Source organism: Chiloscyllium punctatum, chromosome 16 (genome assembly GCF_047496795.1).
Source record: "Chiloscyllium punctatum isolate Juve2018m chromosome 16, sChiPun1.3, whole genome shotgun sequence".
NCBI classification, from domain to species: Eukaryota; Metazoa; Chordata; class Chondrichthyes; order Orectolobiformes; family Hemiscylliidae; genus Chiloscyllium; species Chiloscyllium punctatum.
Genome location: NC_092754.1, coordinates 25,094,284 through 25,116,417, shown reverse-complemented (window position 1 = coordinate 25,116,417; position 22,134 = coordinate 25,094,284). Strand labels below are relative to the sequence as shown.

General features: G+C 43.4%; 1 protein-coding gene across 5 annotated transcripts in view; it reads left to right on the top strand.

Moving 5' to 3' along the window:
* Positions 1–22,134, top strand: part of c1qtnf12 (C1q and TNF related 12) — a 92,516-nt gene that overhangs the window by 63,188 nt on the left and 7,194 nt on the right. For all 5 annotated transcript variants that reach the window (XM_072586489.1, XM_072586488.1, XM_072586492.1 and 2 more), the window contains one exon: positions 13,051–13,129. In XM_072586489.1, the coding sequence (XP_072442590.1) occupies positions 13,051–13,129 (79 nt within the window). The remainder of the gene's footprint in view (positions 1–13,050; positions 13,130–22,134) is intronic.

Sequence of the window (22,134 nt, the reverse complement as noted above, 5' to 3'; positions counted from 1 at the left end):
TCAGTTTTTGTATTTTTAGGGACTCAAGGCTCAGTTCATACCCAGAACTTCCCTCCAATTAAACACAATTAATACACAATCACAGAAGGGATATAAAACCTGAAATAGGAAAGTTCCCTTTATCCCAGCAGGGTTTACAATATCCATAAACAAAAAACAAATGAGAAAACTGCGGATGCTGGAAATCAGAAACAAAAACAGAAATTGCTGGAGAAACTCAGCAGGTCTGGCAACATCTGTGGAGACAAAGCAGAGTTAACATTTCAGGTCTAGCGACTCTTCTTCAGGATTGATTGTAGCTAGGAAAAGGTTGGTAAAATATGCTGAAGATGAGTCAGGGTGGGGGGAGTAAACAATAGGTGGAGATAGAGCCCAGAGAGAGAGTAAGCACAGTTGGACCAAAAGAATGGTAAAGGTCAGCCTGGGAGAATCAATAGCTGCTCATGGGGACCATTAGTAGCTCATGGGATGGTTGTGGTAGTAGCCCATGTGATGACAAGGCCTGGTGTGTGGGGTTTGGGGTAAGAACATGGGAGAAAGTGCTCAGGCCCTAAAATTATTAAATTCTGTATCGAGTCCCAGAGACTGCAGCGTCCCCAAGCAGTAAATGAGGCGCTGTTCTTCCAACTTCTACTGAGCTTTGCTGGAGCAAACCTGAGGCAGAGATGTTGGCCAGGGAACATGGTGGGCTGATGAAGTAAGTGAAGTGCACACAATGTATAGTCTGTTGTATTTGCTGCTCACAACGTGGTCTGCTGTACATCGGGGAGACTGAGCGCAGACAGGGCGGCGGCTTCGCAGAACACCTACTTTCAGTCCGCAGAAAACCCCCCTGAGCTTCCAGTTGCCTGCCACTTCAGCACACACCATCACCAAAGATGCTGCCAGACCTGCAGCATTTTCTGTTTTTATTTCAGATTTCCAGCAGTCACAGTATTTTGCTTTTGGTTAGATTTCCTTCCTTTGTAACGACTCCAGATTTTGGTACTTTGTACTCTCATTATTCCAGGTTTGTTAGCCTTTACGTGTTAGATCACAGACTCCCAAAAGCATCTTTGTAGTTTGATGTCTGGAAGTTCACTGATGACAAACATGCCCAAGTATCCAATCTATCAATTCCCAAACACCTCCCACTTTCGCTCAATGCCATAACTTCAGGTCTTGTTTTAAGTTTACATTTTTAAGCAAATATATAAGACAAACAAGGGCATAAATAAGTTGTGCAGTGGAATCCTGTCATCTGGCTTTTTCAGAACAACGTTGAACTACTAATTGCCCATCATTTCTTCCTTGCTATTTCCTACTATTACAGGAGCGCAGTCTGTCTTAAACTATTCCTTCAGAAATTCCAAGCCACTATCAGGACTGAACAGGATCCACTAAGAGGGCATGGGATTCTGATGGATAGACATTGTTATGGGATTACTGCCAGGCACAAATGAGACATCTGTCCAGATTCACCAGCTTCAGCTTTTCAAATATTTCCCAGAGCAGATGATGGGAATTCCTAGACTTGAATAACTGACACATTCCAAAGTAACTGGCCATTGTAGACCTTATTCAACAAATAATGCAGTTTGTTTTTGTTCTAACACTAGCACTGGAACAGGCCTTCCGCCCACTCTGTTTGTGATGACCATGATGCTATTCTAAACTAATCCCATCTACCTGCTCACAGTCCCTGCCTGTTCATGCATATGTCTAAACATTGCTCTCATATCTGCTTCAAACCACCTTCCTCCCTGGCAGCACATTCCAAGCACCTACAATCCTTTGTTTAAAAAAACTTGACTCACACATCTCATTTAAACTTTTCACTTCTCACGCTAAACCTTTGCCCCCTAGTATTTGACATTTCCACCCTGGGATAGAGACCCCGACTATCCACTCCCCTCATAATATTATATACTTCTACCAGGTCGCCCCTCAGCCTCTGACGCTCTAGTGAAAGCCATCCAAATTTGTCCAGCTTCTCCTTACATAGAGTACACTCCACCATCTCCAAAGCCTCCATATCCTAGAGTGTGGCAACCAGAACTGCACAAAATTCTTCCACATATGGCCCAACTGAAGTCTTATATAGCTGCGATGTGACTTGTCAGCTTTTATACTCAGTGCCCTGATTGATGAAGGCAAGCATGTTATACACCTTCTTTACTGCCTTATCCACTTGTGTTGCAACCTTCAGGGAGTAATGGACTTAACCCTAATGATCCCTCTATATATATCAATGCTCCTAAGGGTCCTGTCATTTACTGTATACTTTTGGCTTATGTTTGACCTCCCAAAATGCATCACCTCACACTTGTTCAGATTAAATTGCATCAAAATGTCCATATTACTGAGGAAGCAGTGCTGGACGGTTTAAAACGCATAAAGGTCAATAAACCTCCGGGACCTCATCAGGTGTTCCCCAGAACTCTGTGGGATGCTAGGGAAGTGATTGCTGGGCCCCTTGTTGAGATATTTGTATGATTGATAGCCACAGGTGAGGTGCCAGAAGATTGGAGGTTGGCTAACATGGTGCCACTATTTAAGAAAGGAAAATCCAGGGAACTATAGCCCGGTGAGCCTGACATTGGTGGTGGGCAAGTTGTTAGACAGAATCCTGAAGGACAGGATGTACATGTATTTGAAAAGGCAAGGACTAATTAGGGATAGTCAACGTGGCTTTGTGTGTGGGGAATTGTGTCTCACTAACTTGATTGAGTTTTTTGAAGAAGTAAAAGAAAGGATTGATAAGGGTAGTGTGGTGGATGTGATCTATATGGACTTCAGTAATGTGTTCAACAAGGTTCCTCGTGGTGGACTGGTTAGTAAGGTTAGATCTCATGGAATATAGGGAGAACTAGCCATTTGATACAGAACTGGCTCAAAGGGAGCAAACAGAAGGTGGTGGTGGAGGGTTCTTTTCAGACTGGAGGCCTGTGACCAGTGGTGTGCCACAAGGATCGGTGCTGGGTCCACTGCTTTTCGTCATTTACATAAATGATTTGAATGTGAACATAGGAGGTATAGTTAGTAAGTTTGCATATGAAACTAAAAATGGAGGTGTAGCAGACTGCAAAGCAGGTTCCGTCAGAGTACAATGGGATCTTGATCAGATGGGCCAATGGGCTGAGAAGTGGCAGAGGGAGTTTAATTTAGATAAATGTGAGATGCTACATTTTGGAAAAGCAAATCAGGGCAAGCCTTATACATTTAATGGTAAGGTCCTGGGGAGTGTTGCTGAACAAAGTGACCTTGGAATGCATAGTTTGTGGAAAGTGGAGTCCCAGATAGACACGATAGTGAAGGAGCCGTTTGGTATCCTTGCCTTTATTGGTCAGAGCATTTAGTATAGAAGTTGGGAGGTCATGCTGTACAGGACATTGGTTAGGCTACTTTTGGAATACTGCGTGTAATTCTGGTCTCCCTGCTATAGGAACGATGTTGTGAAACTTGAAAGGTTTCAGAAAAGATTTACAAGGATGTTGCCAGGGTTGGAGGTTTTGAGCCATAGGGAGAGGCTGAACAGGCTGGGGCTGTTTTCCCTGGATTGTCGGGGGCTGAGGGGTGACCTTATAGAGGTTTATAAAATCATGAGAGGCAGGGAAATGATAAATAGACAAGAACTTTTCCCCAGGGTGGGGGAGTCCAAAACTAGAGGGCATAAGTTCAAGGTGAGAGGGTTAAAGATTTAAAAGGGACCTGAGGGTGGTGTATGTATGGAATGAGCTGCCAGAGGAAGTGGTGGAGGCTGGTACAGTTGCAGCATTGAAAAGGCATCTGGATGGGTATATGAATAGGAAGGGTTTAGAGGTATATGGGCCAAATGCTGGCAAATGGGGCTAGATTTATTTAGGATATCTGGTTGGCATGGATGAGCTGGACCAAAGGGTCTGTTTCTGTGCTGTACATCTCTATGACTCAATGATTCTATGGCATTTCTCTGTCCAACTTTCCAATTGCTCTTTATCCTGCTGCAAACTTTGACAACCTTCCTCACTATCCACAACTCCACCAATTTTTGTCTTGTCTGCAAACTTACTAATTAGACCACCTAAATCTTCATCCAAGTTGTTTATATATATATTACAAACAACAGAGGTCCCAGCATTGATCCTTGTGGATAACCACTGGTCGCAGTCAGAAAAACACCCCTCCACAACTACCTTCTGTCTTCTATGACCGAGCCAATTTTGTATTCAACTTACCAACTCACCATGGATCCCATGCAGCTTAGGCTATCATAAGGGACCTTGTCAAATGAACAAAGAACGAAGAAAATTTACAGCCCAGGAACGGGCCCTTTGGCCCTCCAAGCCTGAGCCGATCCAGATCCACTGTCTGATCCTGTCGCCCAATCCCTAAGCATCTGTATCCCTCTGCTCCCCACCTACTCATACATCTGTCCAGACGCATCTTAAATGAATCTACTATGCCTACCTCTACTACATCTTGCTTGCAGTGTGTTCCAGGCACCTACCACCCTCTGTGTGAAGTACATGCCCCATGTTTCCACCTTAAACTTTTCACCTCTCACCTTGAAAGCGTGACCTCTCGTTATTGAATCCTTCACCCTGGGAAAAAGCTTATATCTATCTACCCTGTCTATACCCATCATGATTTTGTAGACCTTAATCAGGTCCCCCCTCAATCTCCTTTTTTCTAATGAAAACAATCCTAACCTACTCAACCACTTTCATAGCTAGCACCTTCCAAACCAGGCAACATCCTCATAAACCTTAACTGCACCCTCTCCAAAGCATCCACATCCTTTTGATAATGTGGCGACCAGAACTGTACACAGTATTCTAAATGCAGCCAAACCAATGCCTTGTACAATTTTAACAAGATCTGCCAGCTCTTATACTTAATACCCCGTCCAGTGAAGGCAAGCGTACAAAATGCTTAGTAAAGCCCAAGTAGACAATATCCACTGTCCTACCCTCATCAATCATCTTCGTCACTTGCTCAAAAAAGGTCAATTAAATTTGTGAGACAAGACCTTCCCCACACAAAGCTATGCTGACTGTCCTGAATAAGTCCAGTCTTTTCCAAATGCAAGTAAACCCTGTCCTTTAAGAATCTTTCCAATATTTTCCCTGCCACTGACTCACTGGCCTGTAATTTCCTGGATTACCCCAGTTGCCCTTCTTGAAGGAAGGATCAACATTGGCTATTCTCCACTCTTCTGGGCCCTTGCCTGTGGTTAACGAGAATACAAAGATCTCTGTCATGGCCTCAGCAATCTCCTCCCTTGCCTCCCTAGGATATCAGTACCCTTTTCCTAGCCACCTTCTTGCTCCTATTATACATATAAAAAGCCTTGGGATTCTCCTTAATCCTGATTGCCAAGGACATTTCATAGCCTCTTTTAGCCCTTATAATTCCTTGTTGAAGTAAATGGGGAGACTAACTTGCCCTGTTGTTAAAAAGTTGAAACCTTTGTATTGTGTTCAGCCTGGAGTCACTATCTGACTATTGCTTGCTCTTCAACATCCCTCTGCATTAAAAATACAGTTAAAAATACAGCCACCATGTCAAACTGAGACCTAAAAACCCTGCCATTTTGTTGTTGGAGCAACAAACCTACTGTGATTTCCCATCAACTCACTCAAGCCCCAGCATCACTGATCAAAGGGATAATTGCTGCTTGTGGTATCTCATCATTGTAAAATGGCTGCTTAATTCACCTTCATCACAAATGCTCCAAAGTGATTAATACATAGGACTTTTCAGATTATATTGTAAATGTAATGAGAAGTCATATGTCTTTCTGTTCAATCCTCATCCTTTTCTGAAGAGTCTGGAGAAACCAAACTCAACACCATTCCCAAGCTGTTATATTTCAACGTTTAAAATAAGCTAATCATTTATCTGAACTATCTTAACTCATCACTCACATTCTGTCAGCTTTGCCTCATGCTTTAAGAGGATGAAAAAGAGGAGTTGTGTTTATACAACCTTCTTTCATGATCTTCGGACATCCAAAAGGACTGTGCTGTCTATGAGGTAGTCTTGAAATATAATCACTGTTGTTATGTGAGGAAACACAACAGCCAATTCTTTCCCAAGTTCCCAAAACAACAATGAGTTAATTACTCTTGCTTACCATATATTTTATTTTTTATGCTTAACACTGCACTCCTGCTGTGTGGAATATATCGTGTGCTGTTGAGTAATCTCCTCATCTTCTGCGATAGGCTGAAGATTACACATTGTGTTTGTTGGGTGATCGCACTACAGTGCAGTACAGGCCCTTCGGCCATTGATGGTGTGCCAACTTGTGAAACCAACCTAAAGCCCATCTAATCTACACTATTCCATTATCATCCATATGTTTACCCAGCAATCATTTAAATGCCAATAACGTTGGCGAGTCCACTACTGTTGCAGGCAGAGTGTTGCGGGTCCCACCCTCCTCCTCTAACCTAACTTTAAAGTCCACAGGTAAGCGACTCAGTGTTATTGACTCAGTGTTCTTGTTTTGGAGACAAAGTGTACAGTCATGGCAGCACAGGCGGTGGAATGTTCCTCCTGCAGGATGTTTGAGGTAGGGGTGACCACCGATACTCCTGCCGACTTCGTGTGCAGGAAATGCAGTCAGATCCTGCTCCTCACCGAACGAGTTAGGGAACTGGAACTGGAGTTGGATGAACTGAGGATTATTGAGAGGCTGAGAGGGTGATTGATAGAAGCTACAGGGACATAATTATGCTGGAGAACAGAGGTAGCTGGGTAACAGTTAGAGGTGGGAAGGGGAAGAAGCAGGCACTGCAGGGTTCCCCTGTGGTCGTTCCCCTAAATAATAAGTATACAGCTTTGGAAACTGTTGGGGGGGACAGCCTTGCAGGTGTAAGCTGCAGTGAAGGGGTCTGTGGCGTGAGGTCTGGCTCTGAGACTCAGAAGGGAAAGGGGGAGAGGAGGAGAGCGCTAGTTATAGGAGACTCTCTAGTTAGAGGGACGGACAGGCGGTTCTGTGGACATGGGCGAGACTCTCGGATGGTTTGTTGCCTCCCGGGTGCCAGGGTCCGAGACGTCTCGGACCGTGTCTTCAGAATCCTTAAGGGGGAGGGTGTGCAGCCAGAAGTCGTGGTACACATTGGCACCAACGACATAGGTAGGAAGAGGGGTGGGGAGGTCATTCAAGAGCTCAGGGAGTTAGGCTGGAAGCTAAAAGCTAGGACAGACAGAGTCGTCATCTCTGGGTTGTTGCCGGTGCCACGTGACAGTGAGGCAAGGAATAGGGAGAGAGTGCAGTTGAACACGTGGCTGCAAGGATGGTGTAGGAGGGAGAGCTTCAGGTATTTGGACAATTGGACTGCATTCTGGGGAAGGTGGTACCTGTACAAACAGGACGGATTGCACCTGAACCAGAAGGGCACCAATATCCTGGGAGGTAGGTTTGCTGCACTCTTCGGGGGGGTTTAAACTAATTTGGCAGGGGGATGGGATCCGGACTTGTAGTCCAGCAAGTAAGCTAGCTGTGTGTCAGGATGCCCAAGACTGTAGGGAGGCTGTGGAGAAGGTAGCACTGACAGGGAATACTTGCGGACACAGAGATGGGCTCAAGTGCGTATACTTCAACGCAAGGAGTATCAGAAATAAGGTGGGTGAACTTAAGGCGTGGATTAGTATCTGGGACTACGATGTTGTGGCCATCACGGAAACGTGGATAGATGAGGGACAGGAATGGTTGTTGGAGGTTCCTGGTTACAGATGTTTCAGTAAGATTAGGGAGGGTGGTAAAAAAGGAGGGGAGGTGGCATTGCTAATTAGAAATGGTATAACGACTGCAGAAAGGAAGTTTGAAGGGGATCTGCCTTTGGAGGTAGTATGGGCTGAAGTCAGAAATAGGAAAGGTGCAGTCACCTTGTTGGGTGTTTACTATAGACCCCCCAATAGCAGCAGAGATGTGGAGAAACAGATTGGGAAACAGATTTTGGAAAGGTGCAGAAGCCACAGGGTCGTAGTCATGGGCAACTTCAACTTCCCAAATATTGATTGGAAGCTCTTTAGATCAAGTAGACTGGATGGGGCGGTGTTTGTGCAGTGTGTCCAGGAAGCTTTTCTAACTCAGTATGTAAATTGTCCAACCAGAGGGGAGGCCATATTGGATATGGTACTCGGTAATGAACCTGGACAAGTGATGGGCTTGTTAGTGGGTGAACATTTTGGTGATGGTGACCACAATTCCTTGACTTTCACCTTGGTTATGGAGAGAGATAGGTGCGCACAACAAGGTAGATTTTACAATTGGGGGAAGGGAAATTACGATGCTGTAAGACAGGATTTGAGGAGCATAAATCAGAGAGTGGTGGTAGATGGTAAATATTCAGCCTGGAGCCCAGTTACAAGTGGAGTTCCGCAAGGATCAGTTCTGGGTCCTCTGCTGTTTGTAATTTTTATTAATGACTTGGATGAGGAAGTCGAAGGGTGGGTCAGTAAATTTGCAGATGATATGAAGATAGGTGGAGTTGTGGACAGTGAGGAGGGCTGTTGTCGTTTGCAAAGGGACTTAGATATGATGCAGAGCTGGGCTGAGGAGTGGCAGATGGAGTTCAACCCTGCCAAGTGTGAGGTTGTCCATTTTGGAAGAACAAATAAGAATGCGGAATACAGGGTTAATGGTAGGGTTCTTAGTCAGGTGAAGGAACAGAGGGATCTTGGGGTCTATGTACATAGCTCTTTGAAAGTTGCCACTCAGGTGGATAGAGTTTGTAAGAAGGCCTATGGTGTATTATCGTTCATTAGCAGAGGGATTGAATTCAAGAGTCGTGAAGTGATGTTGCAGCTGTACAGGACTTTGGTTAGGCCACAGTTGGAGTACTGTGTGCAGTTCTGGTCGCCTCACTTTAGGAAAGATGTGGAAGCTTTGGAGAGGGTGCAGAGAAGATTTACCAGGATGTTGCCTGGAATGGAGAATAGGTCGTACGAGGATAGGTTGAGAGTTCTCGGCCTTTTCTCGTTGGAACGGCGAAGGATGAGGGGTGACTTGATAGAGGTTTATAAGATGATCAGGGGAATAGATAGAGTAGACAGTCAGAAACTTTTTCCCCGGGTACAACAGAGTGTTACAAGGGGACATAAATTTAAGGTGAAGGGTGGAAGGTATAGGGGAGATGTCAGGGGTAGGTTCTTTACCCAGAGAGTGGTAGGGGCATGGAATGCGCTGCCCGTGGGAGTGGTAGAGTCAGAATCATTGGCGACCTTTAAGCGGCATTTGGATAGGTACATGGATGGGTGCTTAATCTAGGATAGAAGTTCGGCACAACATCGTGGGCCGAAGGACCTGTTCTGTGCTGTATTGTTCTATGTTCTATGTTCTATGTTCCTTACTACTCTCAGAGTAAAGAACCTAACTCTGACATCTGTCCTATATCTATCACCCCTCAATTTAAAGCAATGTCCCCTTGTACTAGCCATCACCATCCAAGGAAAAAGGCTCTCACTGTCCACACTATCTAATCCTCTGATCATCTTGTATGCCTCTATTAAGTCATCTTTTAACCTTCTCTCTAATGAAAACAGCCTGAAGTCCCTCAACCTTTCCTCATAAGACCTTCCCTCCATACCTGGCAACATCCTAGTAAATCTCCTCTGTACCCTTTCCAATGCTTCCACATCCTTCCTATAATGCAGCGACCAGAACCGTACAAAGTGCTGTTGCACCAGAGATTTGCACTGCTGCAACATGATCTCATGGCTCCGAAACTCAATCCCTCTACCAGGAAAAGTTAACATACCATATGCTTACTTAACAACCCTATTAACCTGGGTGGCAACTTTCATAAAACTCCCAACAGGGTGACCTCTCCTGTTTCTAACCTCAGCTCATACTACCTCAGTAGACGAGTCCTCAAATGTCCTCTCTGCCACCATAATACTGTCCTTGACTAGCAATGCCACACCTTCCCTTCTTTTACCACCTACTCTGATCTTACTGAAACATGTAAACCCTGGAACATGCAACACCCATTCCTGTCCCTGCTCTATCCATGTCTCTGAAATGGCCACAACATCAAAGTCCCATGCTGCAGGTTCACCCACCTTATTCTGGATGCTCTTGACGTTGAAGTAGACACACTTCAAACCACCTTCTTGCCTGCCGCTACATTCCTGTGACCCTGAAACCTTATTCATATATTTATAACAGTTCCCAAATTCACTGCTCTCAAAATGTCAAAACGCAAGGCTATTTCTCTGAAATGAACCCTCTAACACTCGACATGTGGGCGTCCACCACAGAGTTTTCTGAATTGTTGATGTCCCATTGATGACTCTTGCTGTTTAGCTGCAGTACAGTCTATAGTTCTCAGTTTCTTTGAAGATGTCCCAGGACAAAGGAATTTTTTAAAAAACTCTTTCTCTGAGTTAAGTTTGCTGACCAACCATTCATAGGATTCAAAATGACATTTGCCCTGAAAATATATCTGTTAAACAGAGAGAAACTGTGGGCAGCCTCACAAGATGCTTTTATTCAAATTGAATAGTTTCAATTCATGACTCTGTACCAAACACGACGCATGGGTCTCTATCCAAATGCTACAATAGCAGCAGTCAACCTACGCATGTTAGCCAATATGAGATGCCTATTTTATTCTGTCTTCATAAATAGCTAACAGTAAAACTTTAGCCTGATGGTTGCTTTGACCCACAAGGAAAAATCTCAAAAATCCTTCAAAAATGCCACCGTTACCTATTGGAGAATCAGGTTACAAAAATAAATACAAAAAGACTGTCTTTAGTTTTTGCATTTTGTAGGGAACAACGCTGAAGCAAGTCACTTAAAATGTGAATTAATCTTTTTTTTTTGAATATCAGATGTTTAACATATAACTAGACAGAAATCTGACCTTTATAGTGTCTGTAGACGCTGACATTTCTTTTAAGATTAGATTAGATTCCCTACAGTGTGGAAACAGACCCTTTGGCCCAACAAGTCCAAACTGACCTTCTGAAGAGTAACCCACCCAGACCCATTCCCCTACATTTATCCCTGACTAATGCACCTAACACCATGGGTAATTTAGCATGGCCAGTTCACCTGATCTGCAGATCCTTTGGAACGTGGGAGGAAATTGGAGGAAACCCACGCAGGCACGGGGAGAATGTACAAACTCCACACAGACGTCGCCCAAGGCCGGAATCAAACCCAGGTCCCTGGTGCTGTGAGGCAACAGTGCTAGACACTGAGCCACTGTGTCGCCCCTTTGTATTCCAGGTTGTAGGTGTTGCTGGCTAAGGCAACATTTGTTGCCCATCCCTCATTGCTGTAGTGAAGGTGGCACTGAGCTACACCCACAGTGCTATTAGGAAGTGTGTTCCAGGGTTGTGACAATGCAGGACTGGTAATATAGTTCCATGGATGTAAGTTTGCTTGCTGAGCTGGAAGGGTTGTTTTCAGATGTTTCATCACCATACTATGTAACATCATCAGTGTGCTTCTGGTGAAACAATAATGGTATGGCCAGCTTTTTATTTATGTGTTTCGGTTTCCTTGGGTTGGTGCTGTCAGTTTCCTGTGGTGATGTCATTTCCTGTGGTGAGGACATTTCCTGTTCTTTACCTCAGGGCATGGTAAATAGGATCCAAGTCAATGTATTTTTTGATAAAGTTCCGGTTGGAATGCCATGCTTCTGGGAATTCTCATCCATGTCTCTATTTGGCTTGTCCTAGGATGGATGGATGTGTTGTCTCAGTCAAAGTCCTTCCTCATCTGTGTGTAAAGATACTAGTGAGAGTGGGTCATGTCTTTTTGTAGCTAGTTGATGTAAACTAACCTTCTAACTCAGCTAGCAAACTTACATCCAGAACCTTAACCTGAGCTACAAATCTTCTCAAACTCTTCTCAAAACTCACTAATATAGGTCTATGTCAGGGTGCGGTGTGATTTGAACAGGAACCTACAGGGGGTGGTATGACTTTGTATCTGTTGCCCATGTAGATATTGTAGGTTGGGTAAGTATTGTTGAAGGTGTTTTGGTGCTTTGCTGCATTGTATCATGTCTCTGGTACACACAATGTGTTAGTAGTGGAGATACTGAATACTTATGTTGGATATGGTGCCAATCAAGCAGGCTGTGTTATCCTTAACAGTGTCAAGCTTCTTGAGTGCCATTGCACTCATGCTGTCAAATGGAGTGTGATCTATCACACTTGTGCCTTGTGCAAGGACAGGGTAGGGATGTGGATCTGGGTGGGATGCTCTTCAGAGGATCTGGGTGGACTAGATGGGCCAAATGGCCTGCTTCCAGACTGTAGAGATTCTATGATTCTTCTATGAGATGGTGGACAGGCACTGGGGAGTCAGGAGGTGCATTATTTGCCTCAGAATTTGTAGTTTCTAACCTACTTTTGTGGCCACAGCATCTATATGGTTGGTACAGTTCAGTTTCTGCTCAGTGGTCACTGCCCAGATATTGATACTGGGGGGGATTCAGTGACGGTGATGCCATTGAGATATCAAGAGGAACAGGTTAAATTCTCTTCAAATAAAATGAAGAACTGGAGGTGTGAAACCAAAGCAGAAATTGCTGGAGAAACGCAGCAGTTCTGGCAGCATCGATGGGGAGAAAGCAGAGTTAATATTTCAAAACCAGTGACTCTGAGTTCTAAGGAAGGGTTCTCGGACTCAAGATGTTGAATCTACTTTCTCCCCAAAGATGCTGCCAGATTGGCTGAGTTTCTCCAGCAATTTCTGTGTTGGTTTCAGGATAAATTCTCTTTGGGATATTGCCTGATACTTGCATGGCATGAAACTTATTTGCTCGCCCAAACCTGAATATTGCCCGTATCCCAGTGCCTACGGGCATAGACCTTTTGAGTATGCAATGTAGATAATATTGTACACAGATACTTTTCTTTTTTCTCTTAGAGACGCTCTACTTTGGTACTTCTTTGCCATGTTTCTCTCCAGTCTTTAGATCTCCCCACATTTATGAAACTTTGAGTAACAGTGTATCTATTTCTTAAGGTCAATGGAAGTTATAATTATGTGTCTAATGATCTACTCAATTCTGTTTTTGTCTACCTTTAATTGTGTATTGAACTGTTTCCCTTCAGTTCCCTCGAAGTTATAGTTGGGCTGGAAAGCAACAGCAAAATATTCACAGTCAATGTGCACGGGCTACTTCAGTTGCAGGTTAGTAGACATCAGTAACACAGAAGTGATTATACACGTGACAGTTTAGTGGTTCCATTCCCGCAAGCCTGGTACAAATTCACAGCAAATGGAACAAAATATTCTTGATTGTTTCGTGGTGGAAGAAATTGGCTTCTTGGCTATTATGGCGTAATGGGCAAGCGACTTGAGTTGTGACTCACTGGACAGTAATGCTGGTTTGATGTGAAAAGCATGCCATGCGATGTTTAAACCACGTTTCCCTGCTAGCATTGTACTTTATTGTGGGGTATCATTGTGGAAACCGATGTGAATTTCTTTGCTGGATTCGTTAGATCTGTGTGACTATCAATTCCAGAATCTAGGAAAGCAAGGCAAGAGATTTTACAAACCGGTACAAAGTAAGGTTTTTGAAATTGTTGCAAAACAGCACATTTCAATTGATCATAGTAGAAAGATGTACTAGGGAAGCTGAACGATATGTGGAATAATTAAGCAGAAAGAAAGATCAGAAATATTTTATTGTGTGTATATTTTTAAATTAATAAACAAGAAAGGCAGGCAGACCCTTGAACTTGAATCACAAGTCAACTAAGTCATGGCTGATTTGTACTTCAATTTGATTTGCCTGCCCATTCCTGTGATAATTTTACCTAATCAAAATTTGGTATCTCGTTCTTGAAATTTTAAATAGCTCTATTTCTGAGGGGAGAGAATTCCAGATTTCCACTACCCTTGGGGGAAAAAGTCATTCCTAATTTCAATCCTTAATGTCCTAGCTCCAGTGTTAAGATTGTGCTGTCTCGTTCTGCCATTAGAGGACGTAGATTCTCCTTTTATGCCCTCACTACATTCTTCCATCATGTTAGACCTGTCAATTGGAGCACCCCCTCAAGTCTTTTTAAAGTCTGGGGAGTAGGAGCCAGTTTATGGAATCCACCCTCTTTATTGAACCCTCTAAGTCCTGCTGTAACTCTACTCTGCACTGCACCCCTTGAAAGGCCAATATAACTCTTTCCTGAGGTGTGGAGAAAGTGAGATCTGCACATGCTGGAGATCAGAGTCGAAAAGTGTGGCGCTGGAAAACTGCAACCTGTCATGTAGCATCTGAGGACCAGGAGAATCAACATTTCAGTCATAAGCCTGATGAAGAGCTTATGCCTGAAATGTTGATTTTCCTGCTTCTCGGATGCTGCCTGACTTGCTGCGCTTTTCCAGCGCCACACTTTTCGACTCTTCCAGGGGTGTGATGGCCAAAACCGAACACTGTTTCTGATCGGTGTCTGACCAAGAAACTTCAAAAACTGATGTATAAATTTCTCCCCTTTGCATTTCAGCTCTTTTGACATAAACATAAGAAACAGGGTTAGGCCCTCAAGCCTGATCCCCTTTCAGGAAGATCATGTCTTATCAACATTTCTTTTGTGCCAGCTACTCATATCCTTCAACTCTCTGATATTTCAAAACCTTATGTCAAGTGATCTAGCCTCCACGACTCTCTGGGGGAGAGAGAGCCATTGACATTTACTACAGTCTGAGAGATGAAATTCCTTCACACCTCAATTTTTAAATGAGTGTCCCCTTATTTGCTAACCTGTCCTCTAGTTCGAGATTCCCCATCATGGAAACATCATTTCAATATCTATTTTCTCAAGCCTTCTCAGGATTTTGTATGTTTCTTCCAACTCCAGTGAATAAAGGCTGAACCTATTTAGCTGTTTTCGATAAAGCAATCCTTTCATTCCAGCAACCAGCCAATATTTGATTAGATTTTGATTACTTTGTGTACCTCTGCGTTAATTTTCTAATGATTTAAGGATGTGTACATCCCTTGCTTCTCCAGTTTCTAATTTCTCATCATTTTTTGAATTCAAAATGACTATTTTAACTGCACTGATTCAAAATTAAGCCCTTAAAGAATTTTCAGAAATTGGATTTTTGCTTAGCTCCACTGTGTGAATTTATTTCAGTGATGTAAGAAATTTTCTACTTAAGTTGCTGACCTAGAGAAACAGCAGTCGCACAAGATTCAAGCTGGGAAACACAAGTGCATCAAATGATAAGGTAGAAGAAAGTTTGCAACAATTATGATTCTTACATTTGGAAACTGCGAAGGCAGCCAACAGAGACTGGAAAATGAGATAATTGCTCTAGATAATTGTGGCTACATTCATGTGTCTGAATTTTCAAAATTGTTTGAAAAGCTTTGAAGCACTGGAAACAGTTTATGACTGCAATGGAAACTTTACCCTTCAAACACTTTGCCATGGATCCTTTAATTTCTTTTTATTCCTTCATGGTGTCTCTGGCTAGGCACCATTCATTGTCCATTCCTAATTGTCCAGAGGGCAGGTAAAGGTCAGTCACATTATGGATCTGGAGTCACATGTAGGTCAGAATAGGTTAGGATGACAGTTTCCTTCCCTAAAGGATGCTGGGGAACCAGATGGGCTTTTCCCTAACAATGAACATGGTTATCATTGGACTCTTAATTCCAAAATTTTTATTGAATTCAAATTCCACCATCTGCTGTGGTGGGATTCAAACCCAGAACTTTCCCTGGGTCTCTAGATTAACAGTCCAGCAATAATACCAGTAGGCCATTGTCGCCTCCTAAACAGATGCTCGGCTTTGGATCTGTTATGCCTGAGGAATTTGCCAATCAAGTACCAACAAATCAAACAATGACATAATACTATTTTGAAACATGATGGTATTAACTGAGGGCCCCTAAAATGCTATTGGGAAACTACATACATGTTGTCTAGATCAGATTTCCAGATCTTGTAGCCTGTATGGTGACCGCGGTAGAATCGTAATCATCGTTGTAATTTCAACCTTGACGAGTGACTTCTGTCAACCAGCTCATGTTTAGCTGGAAGCCGTTAGCTGCTGTGAAATGACTGCACTTTTTACCCTGATGGGTTTGTCCTGAAACATTGTTAATCTTGAATGAATGCAAATGAACTTTAGCACTGAATGGAATTTAACAATTATCCTCAGCGAGATGAAGAGTGCTTAGTATTCTTCATTACTTTCTAAAGATTGTTTTCACACGATGTACTGAACAAGCATCAGTCTGGCACTCAGTTTAGGGAATCCATAAAGAGTTGTGATTTTCCAGTCGGCCAGTATTGCTTTACATCACCTGTAATAGGTCCATCGAGTATTCTGAGGGGATAATGTTGCAGTCACATCAGGCTTTCTGGCAACTTTACATAATCACAAGCATCTGCTAACTTGGTTAAGGTATCCTTTGACTTTACCATACATTCTAATTACATTTTTTACCTCTAAGACTTGAAGTATTTTTTATGTGGGGATAAAAGTGCTAGGAGACACTACAAAGGCTGCTATGATTTTCAATGTACATTTTGACCTTTGCAAAAGTGTTATGGAGGCAGCACAGATGTCAGACAAAAGCAGACTATAATAGCCACTAACAGTCTGGCGTCACGATGGATGTTTGTTTGCACATTGTAGCAGACACCAGTCTTTGTAACTTTCTATCTGGTGACTCAGTGCTCACCCAGTTCCATGCCAGTCAATAGTAGACTAATGGGCTTCTACATGCCATTGTGAATGTCAGCTAATGGGTGAAACCTAATCTACTTGATCTCTTCTTCCTCCCCAATCCCAAATAAAAAGCCTTGCAAATAAGGTCATGGTAAGAACCTCCTCATGCCAGTATTCTGGCCTCTCTTGGGGCTTCTTCGACCATTTACGTACATTCTTTAAAACACGTCAGGCAGAATCTGCCTCTTGCTGTGCAGGGTCCTGAGGGCAGAAACGGAAATGGCATCACAGATGAAACACCTAGCCATGCCAGTTAGCTATTCACAGCCAAGGAGCCCCCGACAATCATGCACCAGGAAGTGGACAGCCCCAGGGTCAAAGGTTAGGGCATGAACAAGAGCACCCAGACAGGCATCCACTTCCATTCAACAACATTCGACATTTAAAGAGCTTCTTTACGTCAAACTATTGGTACCTCCTGCTCCAATAACTGTTCAGTCTATCCAACATTTTCTTTTCCTTTTTATTTTCTTTGACGTCTGGGCCTCTTCTACTTAATGCTTCGGTGGTTGTTTGACCTCCGCTCTGTCCTGCTTTAGTATAATTGCTGGCCTTTATTTCTGAAAGAATCTTCTCATTAATGATTTGTAGTTTTTTTGTAGGTGCTGTGCATCTCCACCCGTATTTGCATGAGTGCTATTTTCTCCAGTATTGCTTCAAGCTCAAGGTGATGTTTCCATAGCTGCTCCTGTTGAGCATGATTGACTTCATACGCAAGTTCCTCCATATCCTCTTGTAAACAGGCAATTGTTTCATCTGATCAGATAAATGAAGCTTATAATCTTCCCGCTTTTCTTTCTTTCCTTGTGAGCTGAGCGGTGGTATCACCTAAAGACTTTGCCTCATTTCAGTACTCTCAGGATTGGATACGATTTCATTTTTAGCCTCTTCCTCTTGAACTTACATTTTTCTCTCCGCAGCAGAGAGCTGAGATTCTGGCACCACTTAATCAGAAGGAAGTGAAGTGAATCATAGAATCCCTACAGTATGAAAGCCGGCCATTTGCCCCACTAAGTCCACACCAACCCTCTGAAGAGCATTCCATCCAGACCAACCCTATCATTGTAACCCTGTATTACCCATGGCTAATCCACCTAGCCTACACATCCCTGGACACTGGGCAATTTAGCATGACCAATCCACCTGAACATGTACATCTTTGGACTGTGGAAGGAAACCGGAGCACCAGGAGGAAACCCATGCAGATGCAGGGGAAAATGTACAAACGTCACACTGAGGGTGGAATTAAATCCAGGTCCCTGGCGCTGTGCCACCCACACTGTTCACAGTTGTGACACCCACATTGTTCTGTTTTGTCATATTCAGTTTTACAAATACTTTTGAATAGTTTCTGTTGGGTATCTCTGCTTGTCTGATTGATTCCATGGATCATGATAAGTGTTGGAATGGTAGATTCACAATTGACACTTGAACAGTATCTGCAGTGTAGAACATCTGTGACACCAAGGCAGATTAACTGTATTTGCACTGCAGAACTATCAATCCTGCATGTGGAATTGGGGAACTGTTCTATGCTGAAAGTTTTACTTTTTGAGTTTCATCCTGACTTCCCATGTCAGAATTCACAGGGGAAGTACATTGGCAATTCAATCTTAGACAGCTGTGAAGGTGTCACCAATTTTCTGAGGACGGATAATTTGAGTTTTTGCAAACACTTTGGGAAGTGTGATAGCATTAATGTTTTTCATGAGATTGAAAGTGTGAGACGTGTTCATCAGCATTTGGTGCATCATGTAAATCATCAAATCCCAGTTTCTCGATCCCTGCATAGACACATGGGATAACAACTGGTCTTTATCGTAGCTTGAAGTCATTCTGTTTGGGCACATACATGGTTCTTTGTTGCTCCTGGAGTTTTTGCTGCAGTGTACTGCTTCAGCCAATGGGATTTTCTGCCATGTGCCTTGCAAATTTATTGAAGGCAAATCATTTCCTTATTGCGTGTGGACAGCCATCCTGTCCACGGGCCTTGATATCTTTGGGTATACTATTGATTGTGCTAACCCTCAAGTTTGTCTGTAAGATCTGTAAGTTTTATTGACCTTTGAGGATTATCTATCCCTCCAGTATCTCTGGTTGGTTTCTCTCGCAAACCTTCCTGAAAAGCTTCCACTAGGAGAAAGTGAGGACTGCAGATGCTGGAGACCAGAGTTGAAAAATGCGGTGCTGGAAAAACACAGCAGGCCAGGCAGCATCAGAGGAGCAGGAGAATCGACATTTCATGAATCCTGAAGAAGGGCTTATGCCCGAAACATCGATTCTCCTGCTCCTCGGATGCTGCCTGGCCTGCTGTGTTTTTCCCGCACCACATTTTTCAACTCTGAAAAGCTTCCACGCCAATGGAAGCTGTCACCAACTCAACAACTGTTTGCTACCCTTATGTGAAAAATCACATAATGAGACCTTTTCTCAATCATGTACACAGTATAACATCTCAGATTCACATATACAGTCTGGTATGCTTACCAGGACTACTACTATATTACATGCAATATTAAATGGCTGCCTTAATGAACAGAAACTAAGATGAAGATCTCTTACACTGGACCGTCACTGCTCCTCAGATGCTGCCTGAACTGCTGTGCTCTTCCAGCACCACTCATCCAGAATCTGGTTTCCAGCATCTGCAGTTATTGTTTTTACCTACCATCACATGTTGTGGTGTTTTGTCGCTGTCTTAAAACTCTAGTGCCTTCCTGAGATCTATGCAAGATTGCAGCACAGCATACACTATTACTGCTTATCTCCTGCACCAGTGTGTTTCAGTGTGCAACTTGAGGCACATTTTCTAGGATCATGGAATCCCTACAGTGTGGAAGCAGGCCATTCAGCCTATCAAGTCCATACCAACCTTCTGAAGAGCATCCCACCCATACCCACCCACACGCCCTCCCCAATCCCTGTAACCCTGCATTTACCATAAGTAATCCACCCAACCTACATATCCCTGGGCATCATGGGCAATTTAGCATGGCCAATCCACCTAACCTGCACACCATTAGACCTTGTAATTTGCCATAAGCACTAAGATTTCTTGTTTACCCAAGCAATCTTGCTGAGTAAAACTTTCACTGCAAAAAAATATGTCAATTGCTAACAATTTTGTTAAGAGGATAGAGCTTAGAGAGAGAGTGTGGGGGGAGGAGGTGGGAGAGCAAAGGAAGCATTGAGATATTGCAGAAAGTACAGCCCAAAAGGCATCCACCCCATTGATACTATGTCTTCAACTCAAGCCGTCCATTTTGAAACTGGTTTCTGGCTTATTGCAACTTTATTATGTGCAATTTAAATATGTATCCAATTGTATAGTGGATTGTGTCTCGATTAGTTGCGGCAAAACGCACTCTTATTCTCACTTCTCTGAAAGTGGTGGAGGTGATTTTGAATAAAAGTTCAATTCTGAAAATGCTGGAAATCTTAAATAAAAATAGAAACTGCTGGAGAAATTCAATCAGAATCAGTCAAGTCTGATATGATTCTTCTTTAGAATTGGTTTCTCTGCCCAGAGGAAGTTGAGTGAGAGCATGCTCTAAATCATGGGGAAGAACTAGCACCTCAATCCTTCTATCTCATCATCAATGCGGGCCAACCAAGGTTCTCAGAATAGGTATCTGAAACTGTGGCCCAGCTAATTTAGATGTCAAATTGGGCTCCTATCAGCTTAGCTTTCAGTTGGTAGCCAAGCTAAAGAGAAGCCCAAAAGTACTTTCAGTGGCCCCATGGAATAGGATAGTTCCTTTCCTCTGAACAGAATAACCTGGGTCATTTCTGATCTGGAAACACCTGCTCACCACAACCCCCCTTTTCACCCATCCCAACATGACCAACCTGTTTCTTCACATTCTCCCTTTTACCTGGGCCTGGGCTTTGTTTGGACTGCTTGATATTGCAGTGGTTTGGTGATGATGGGTTGTCCTGGCACACTTGCTTCTACTCCTGGCCCTCCCCACCCTGAGGTAACGAGGTCTACCATTCCAAATGGGACTGGCCTCCCATTGACAGCATTGGGCATTTTTCCAGTTGCTCACCTGAAGATTATATTGAGGGGCAAATCTTGTTAATCATCATTTTTGTTTATCTTCCCTCTTTGGGTGCTCCCTTCTTAGAAGTCCATTAACAATCTTTCATCATCCAAATTTGCCCGCTATAGAGTTGGCTGCTGTACATATTGTCCTATTTGAGGTTCCAGGAGTTTACCTCAGTAATTGGAAATAGAGAAAAAAAAAACGAAACTGAGGAACTCTTGTGGTGAGTGGGTTCTGTTCTTGCATTCGTGTTCATGTTCCACCCCAAGACATGATGATTGTGGAAACCATGTTCCCACCGTGGCCAAGCAGGTTGAGTGTCAACTTATAAATTCTTTCAACCGACATCAGTGATAGTTGGTCAGGATGGGGGAATATCTGGTCAACTGTGATGGACAAAATTGGAGCCTCTATTACCATAGTCCATAACTGCAAACTACAATATGCCTGGAAAAGCGTATGTTGCTCAGCAACCAGGATTTGTTTGGGCTCCCGATTGGCTGGACGTCTGGTATGAATCAGATCAGTACAAACAGTGTGGGTTTTGATCCCTGCTCTGACTGGGATGGATTTGGGATTAGCCTCCTTGCCCTATACTGATGACGATAATGGTATTGTGGATCGGACATACCTCTGGGCAGAGAACTCAAGAAAACTTGACTTTAAACCTGGAAGTAAGTGGTTCTGCTGTTAGGAGAAAGTGAGGACTGCAGATGCATTCCTGAAGAAGGGCTCATGCCCGAAACGTCGATTCTCCTGCTCCATGGATGCTGCCTGACCTGCTGCGCTTTTCCAGCAACACACTTTCGGTTCTGCTATTAGAACTACTTTATCATGCTGTGCCCATTTGGGGGAAGACAGTCAGTTATTTAGCAATTTTACATGGAATATTTCACCCGACAACAAAATCTGAAACAAGAGGCTGGTCAGTGTTAAAGAGTTGAATTCATCAGGAGCTTGTGAGGGTGACTCCATGGAGCACTGCTTAAAACCCTGAGGTTAAGCTGGAAGGCTATGCCAGTGATATGCCATGTGGGAGATAAAGGACTCCAGAGTGAATTTGCTATTGAATTGCCAGTGGCAGTGCAAGTCACCATGACCCTGTATTTTCTATGCCTTCAAGTTGTTTCTGGCAGGGACTGGAGATGTTTGCAATGTGAGCCAATTTTCCACACAGGCTGGTGACTGATGCTTTATTCTGTAAAGTTATTTATTTTTCAGTGCACCAACTCCCACTAGGAGAAGTCTCCTGGTTTTATAAGAGCTTGGGAATCCAATGACTACAGCCAAGCTCCCGTGCCCGATGTGAAACATGAAGGGCTTGTTGTACGTTGTTGCAGAGTAGCTCTGAGAATATTGATGCAGTAATAGAAGATGAATGTCCACTTTCCGGGAGTTTGTATT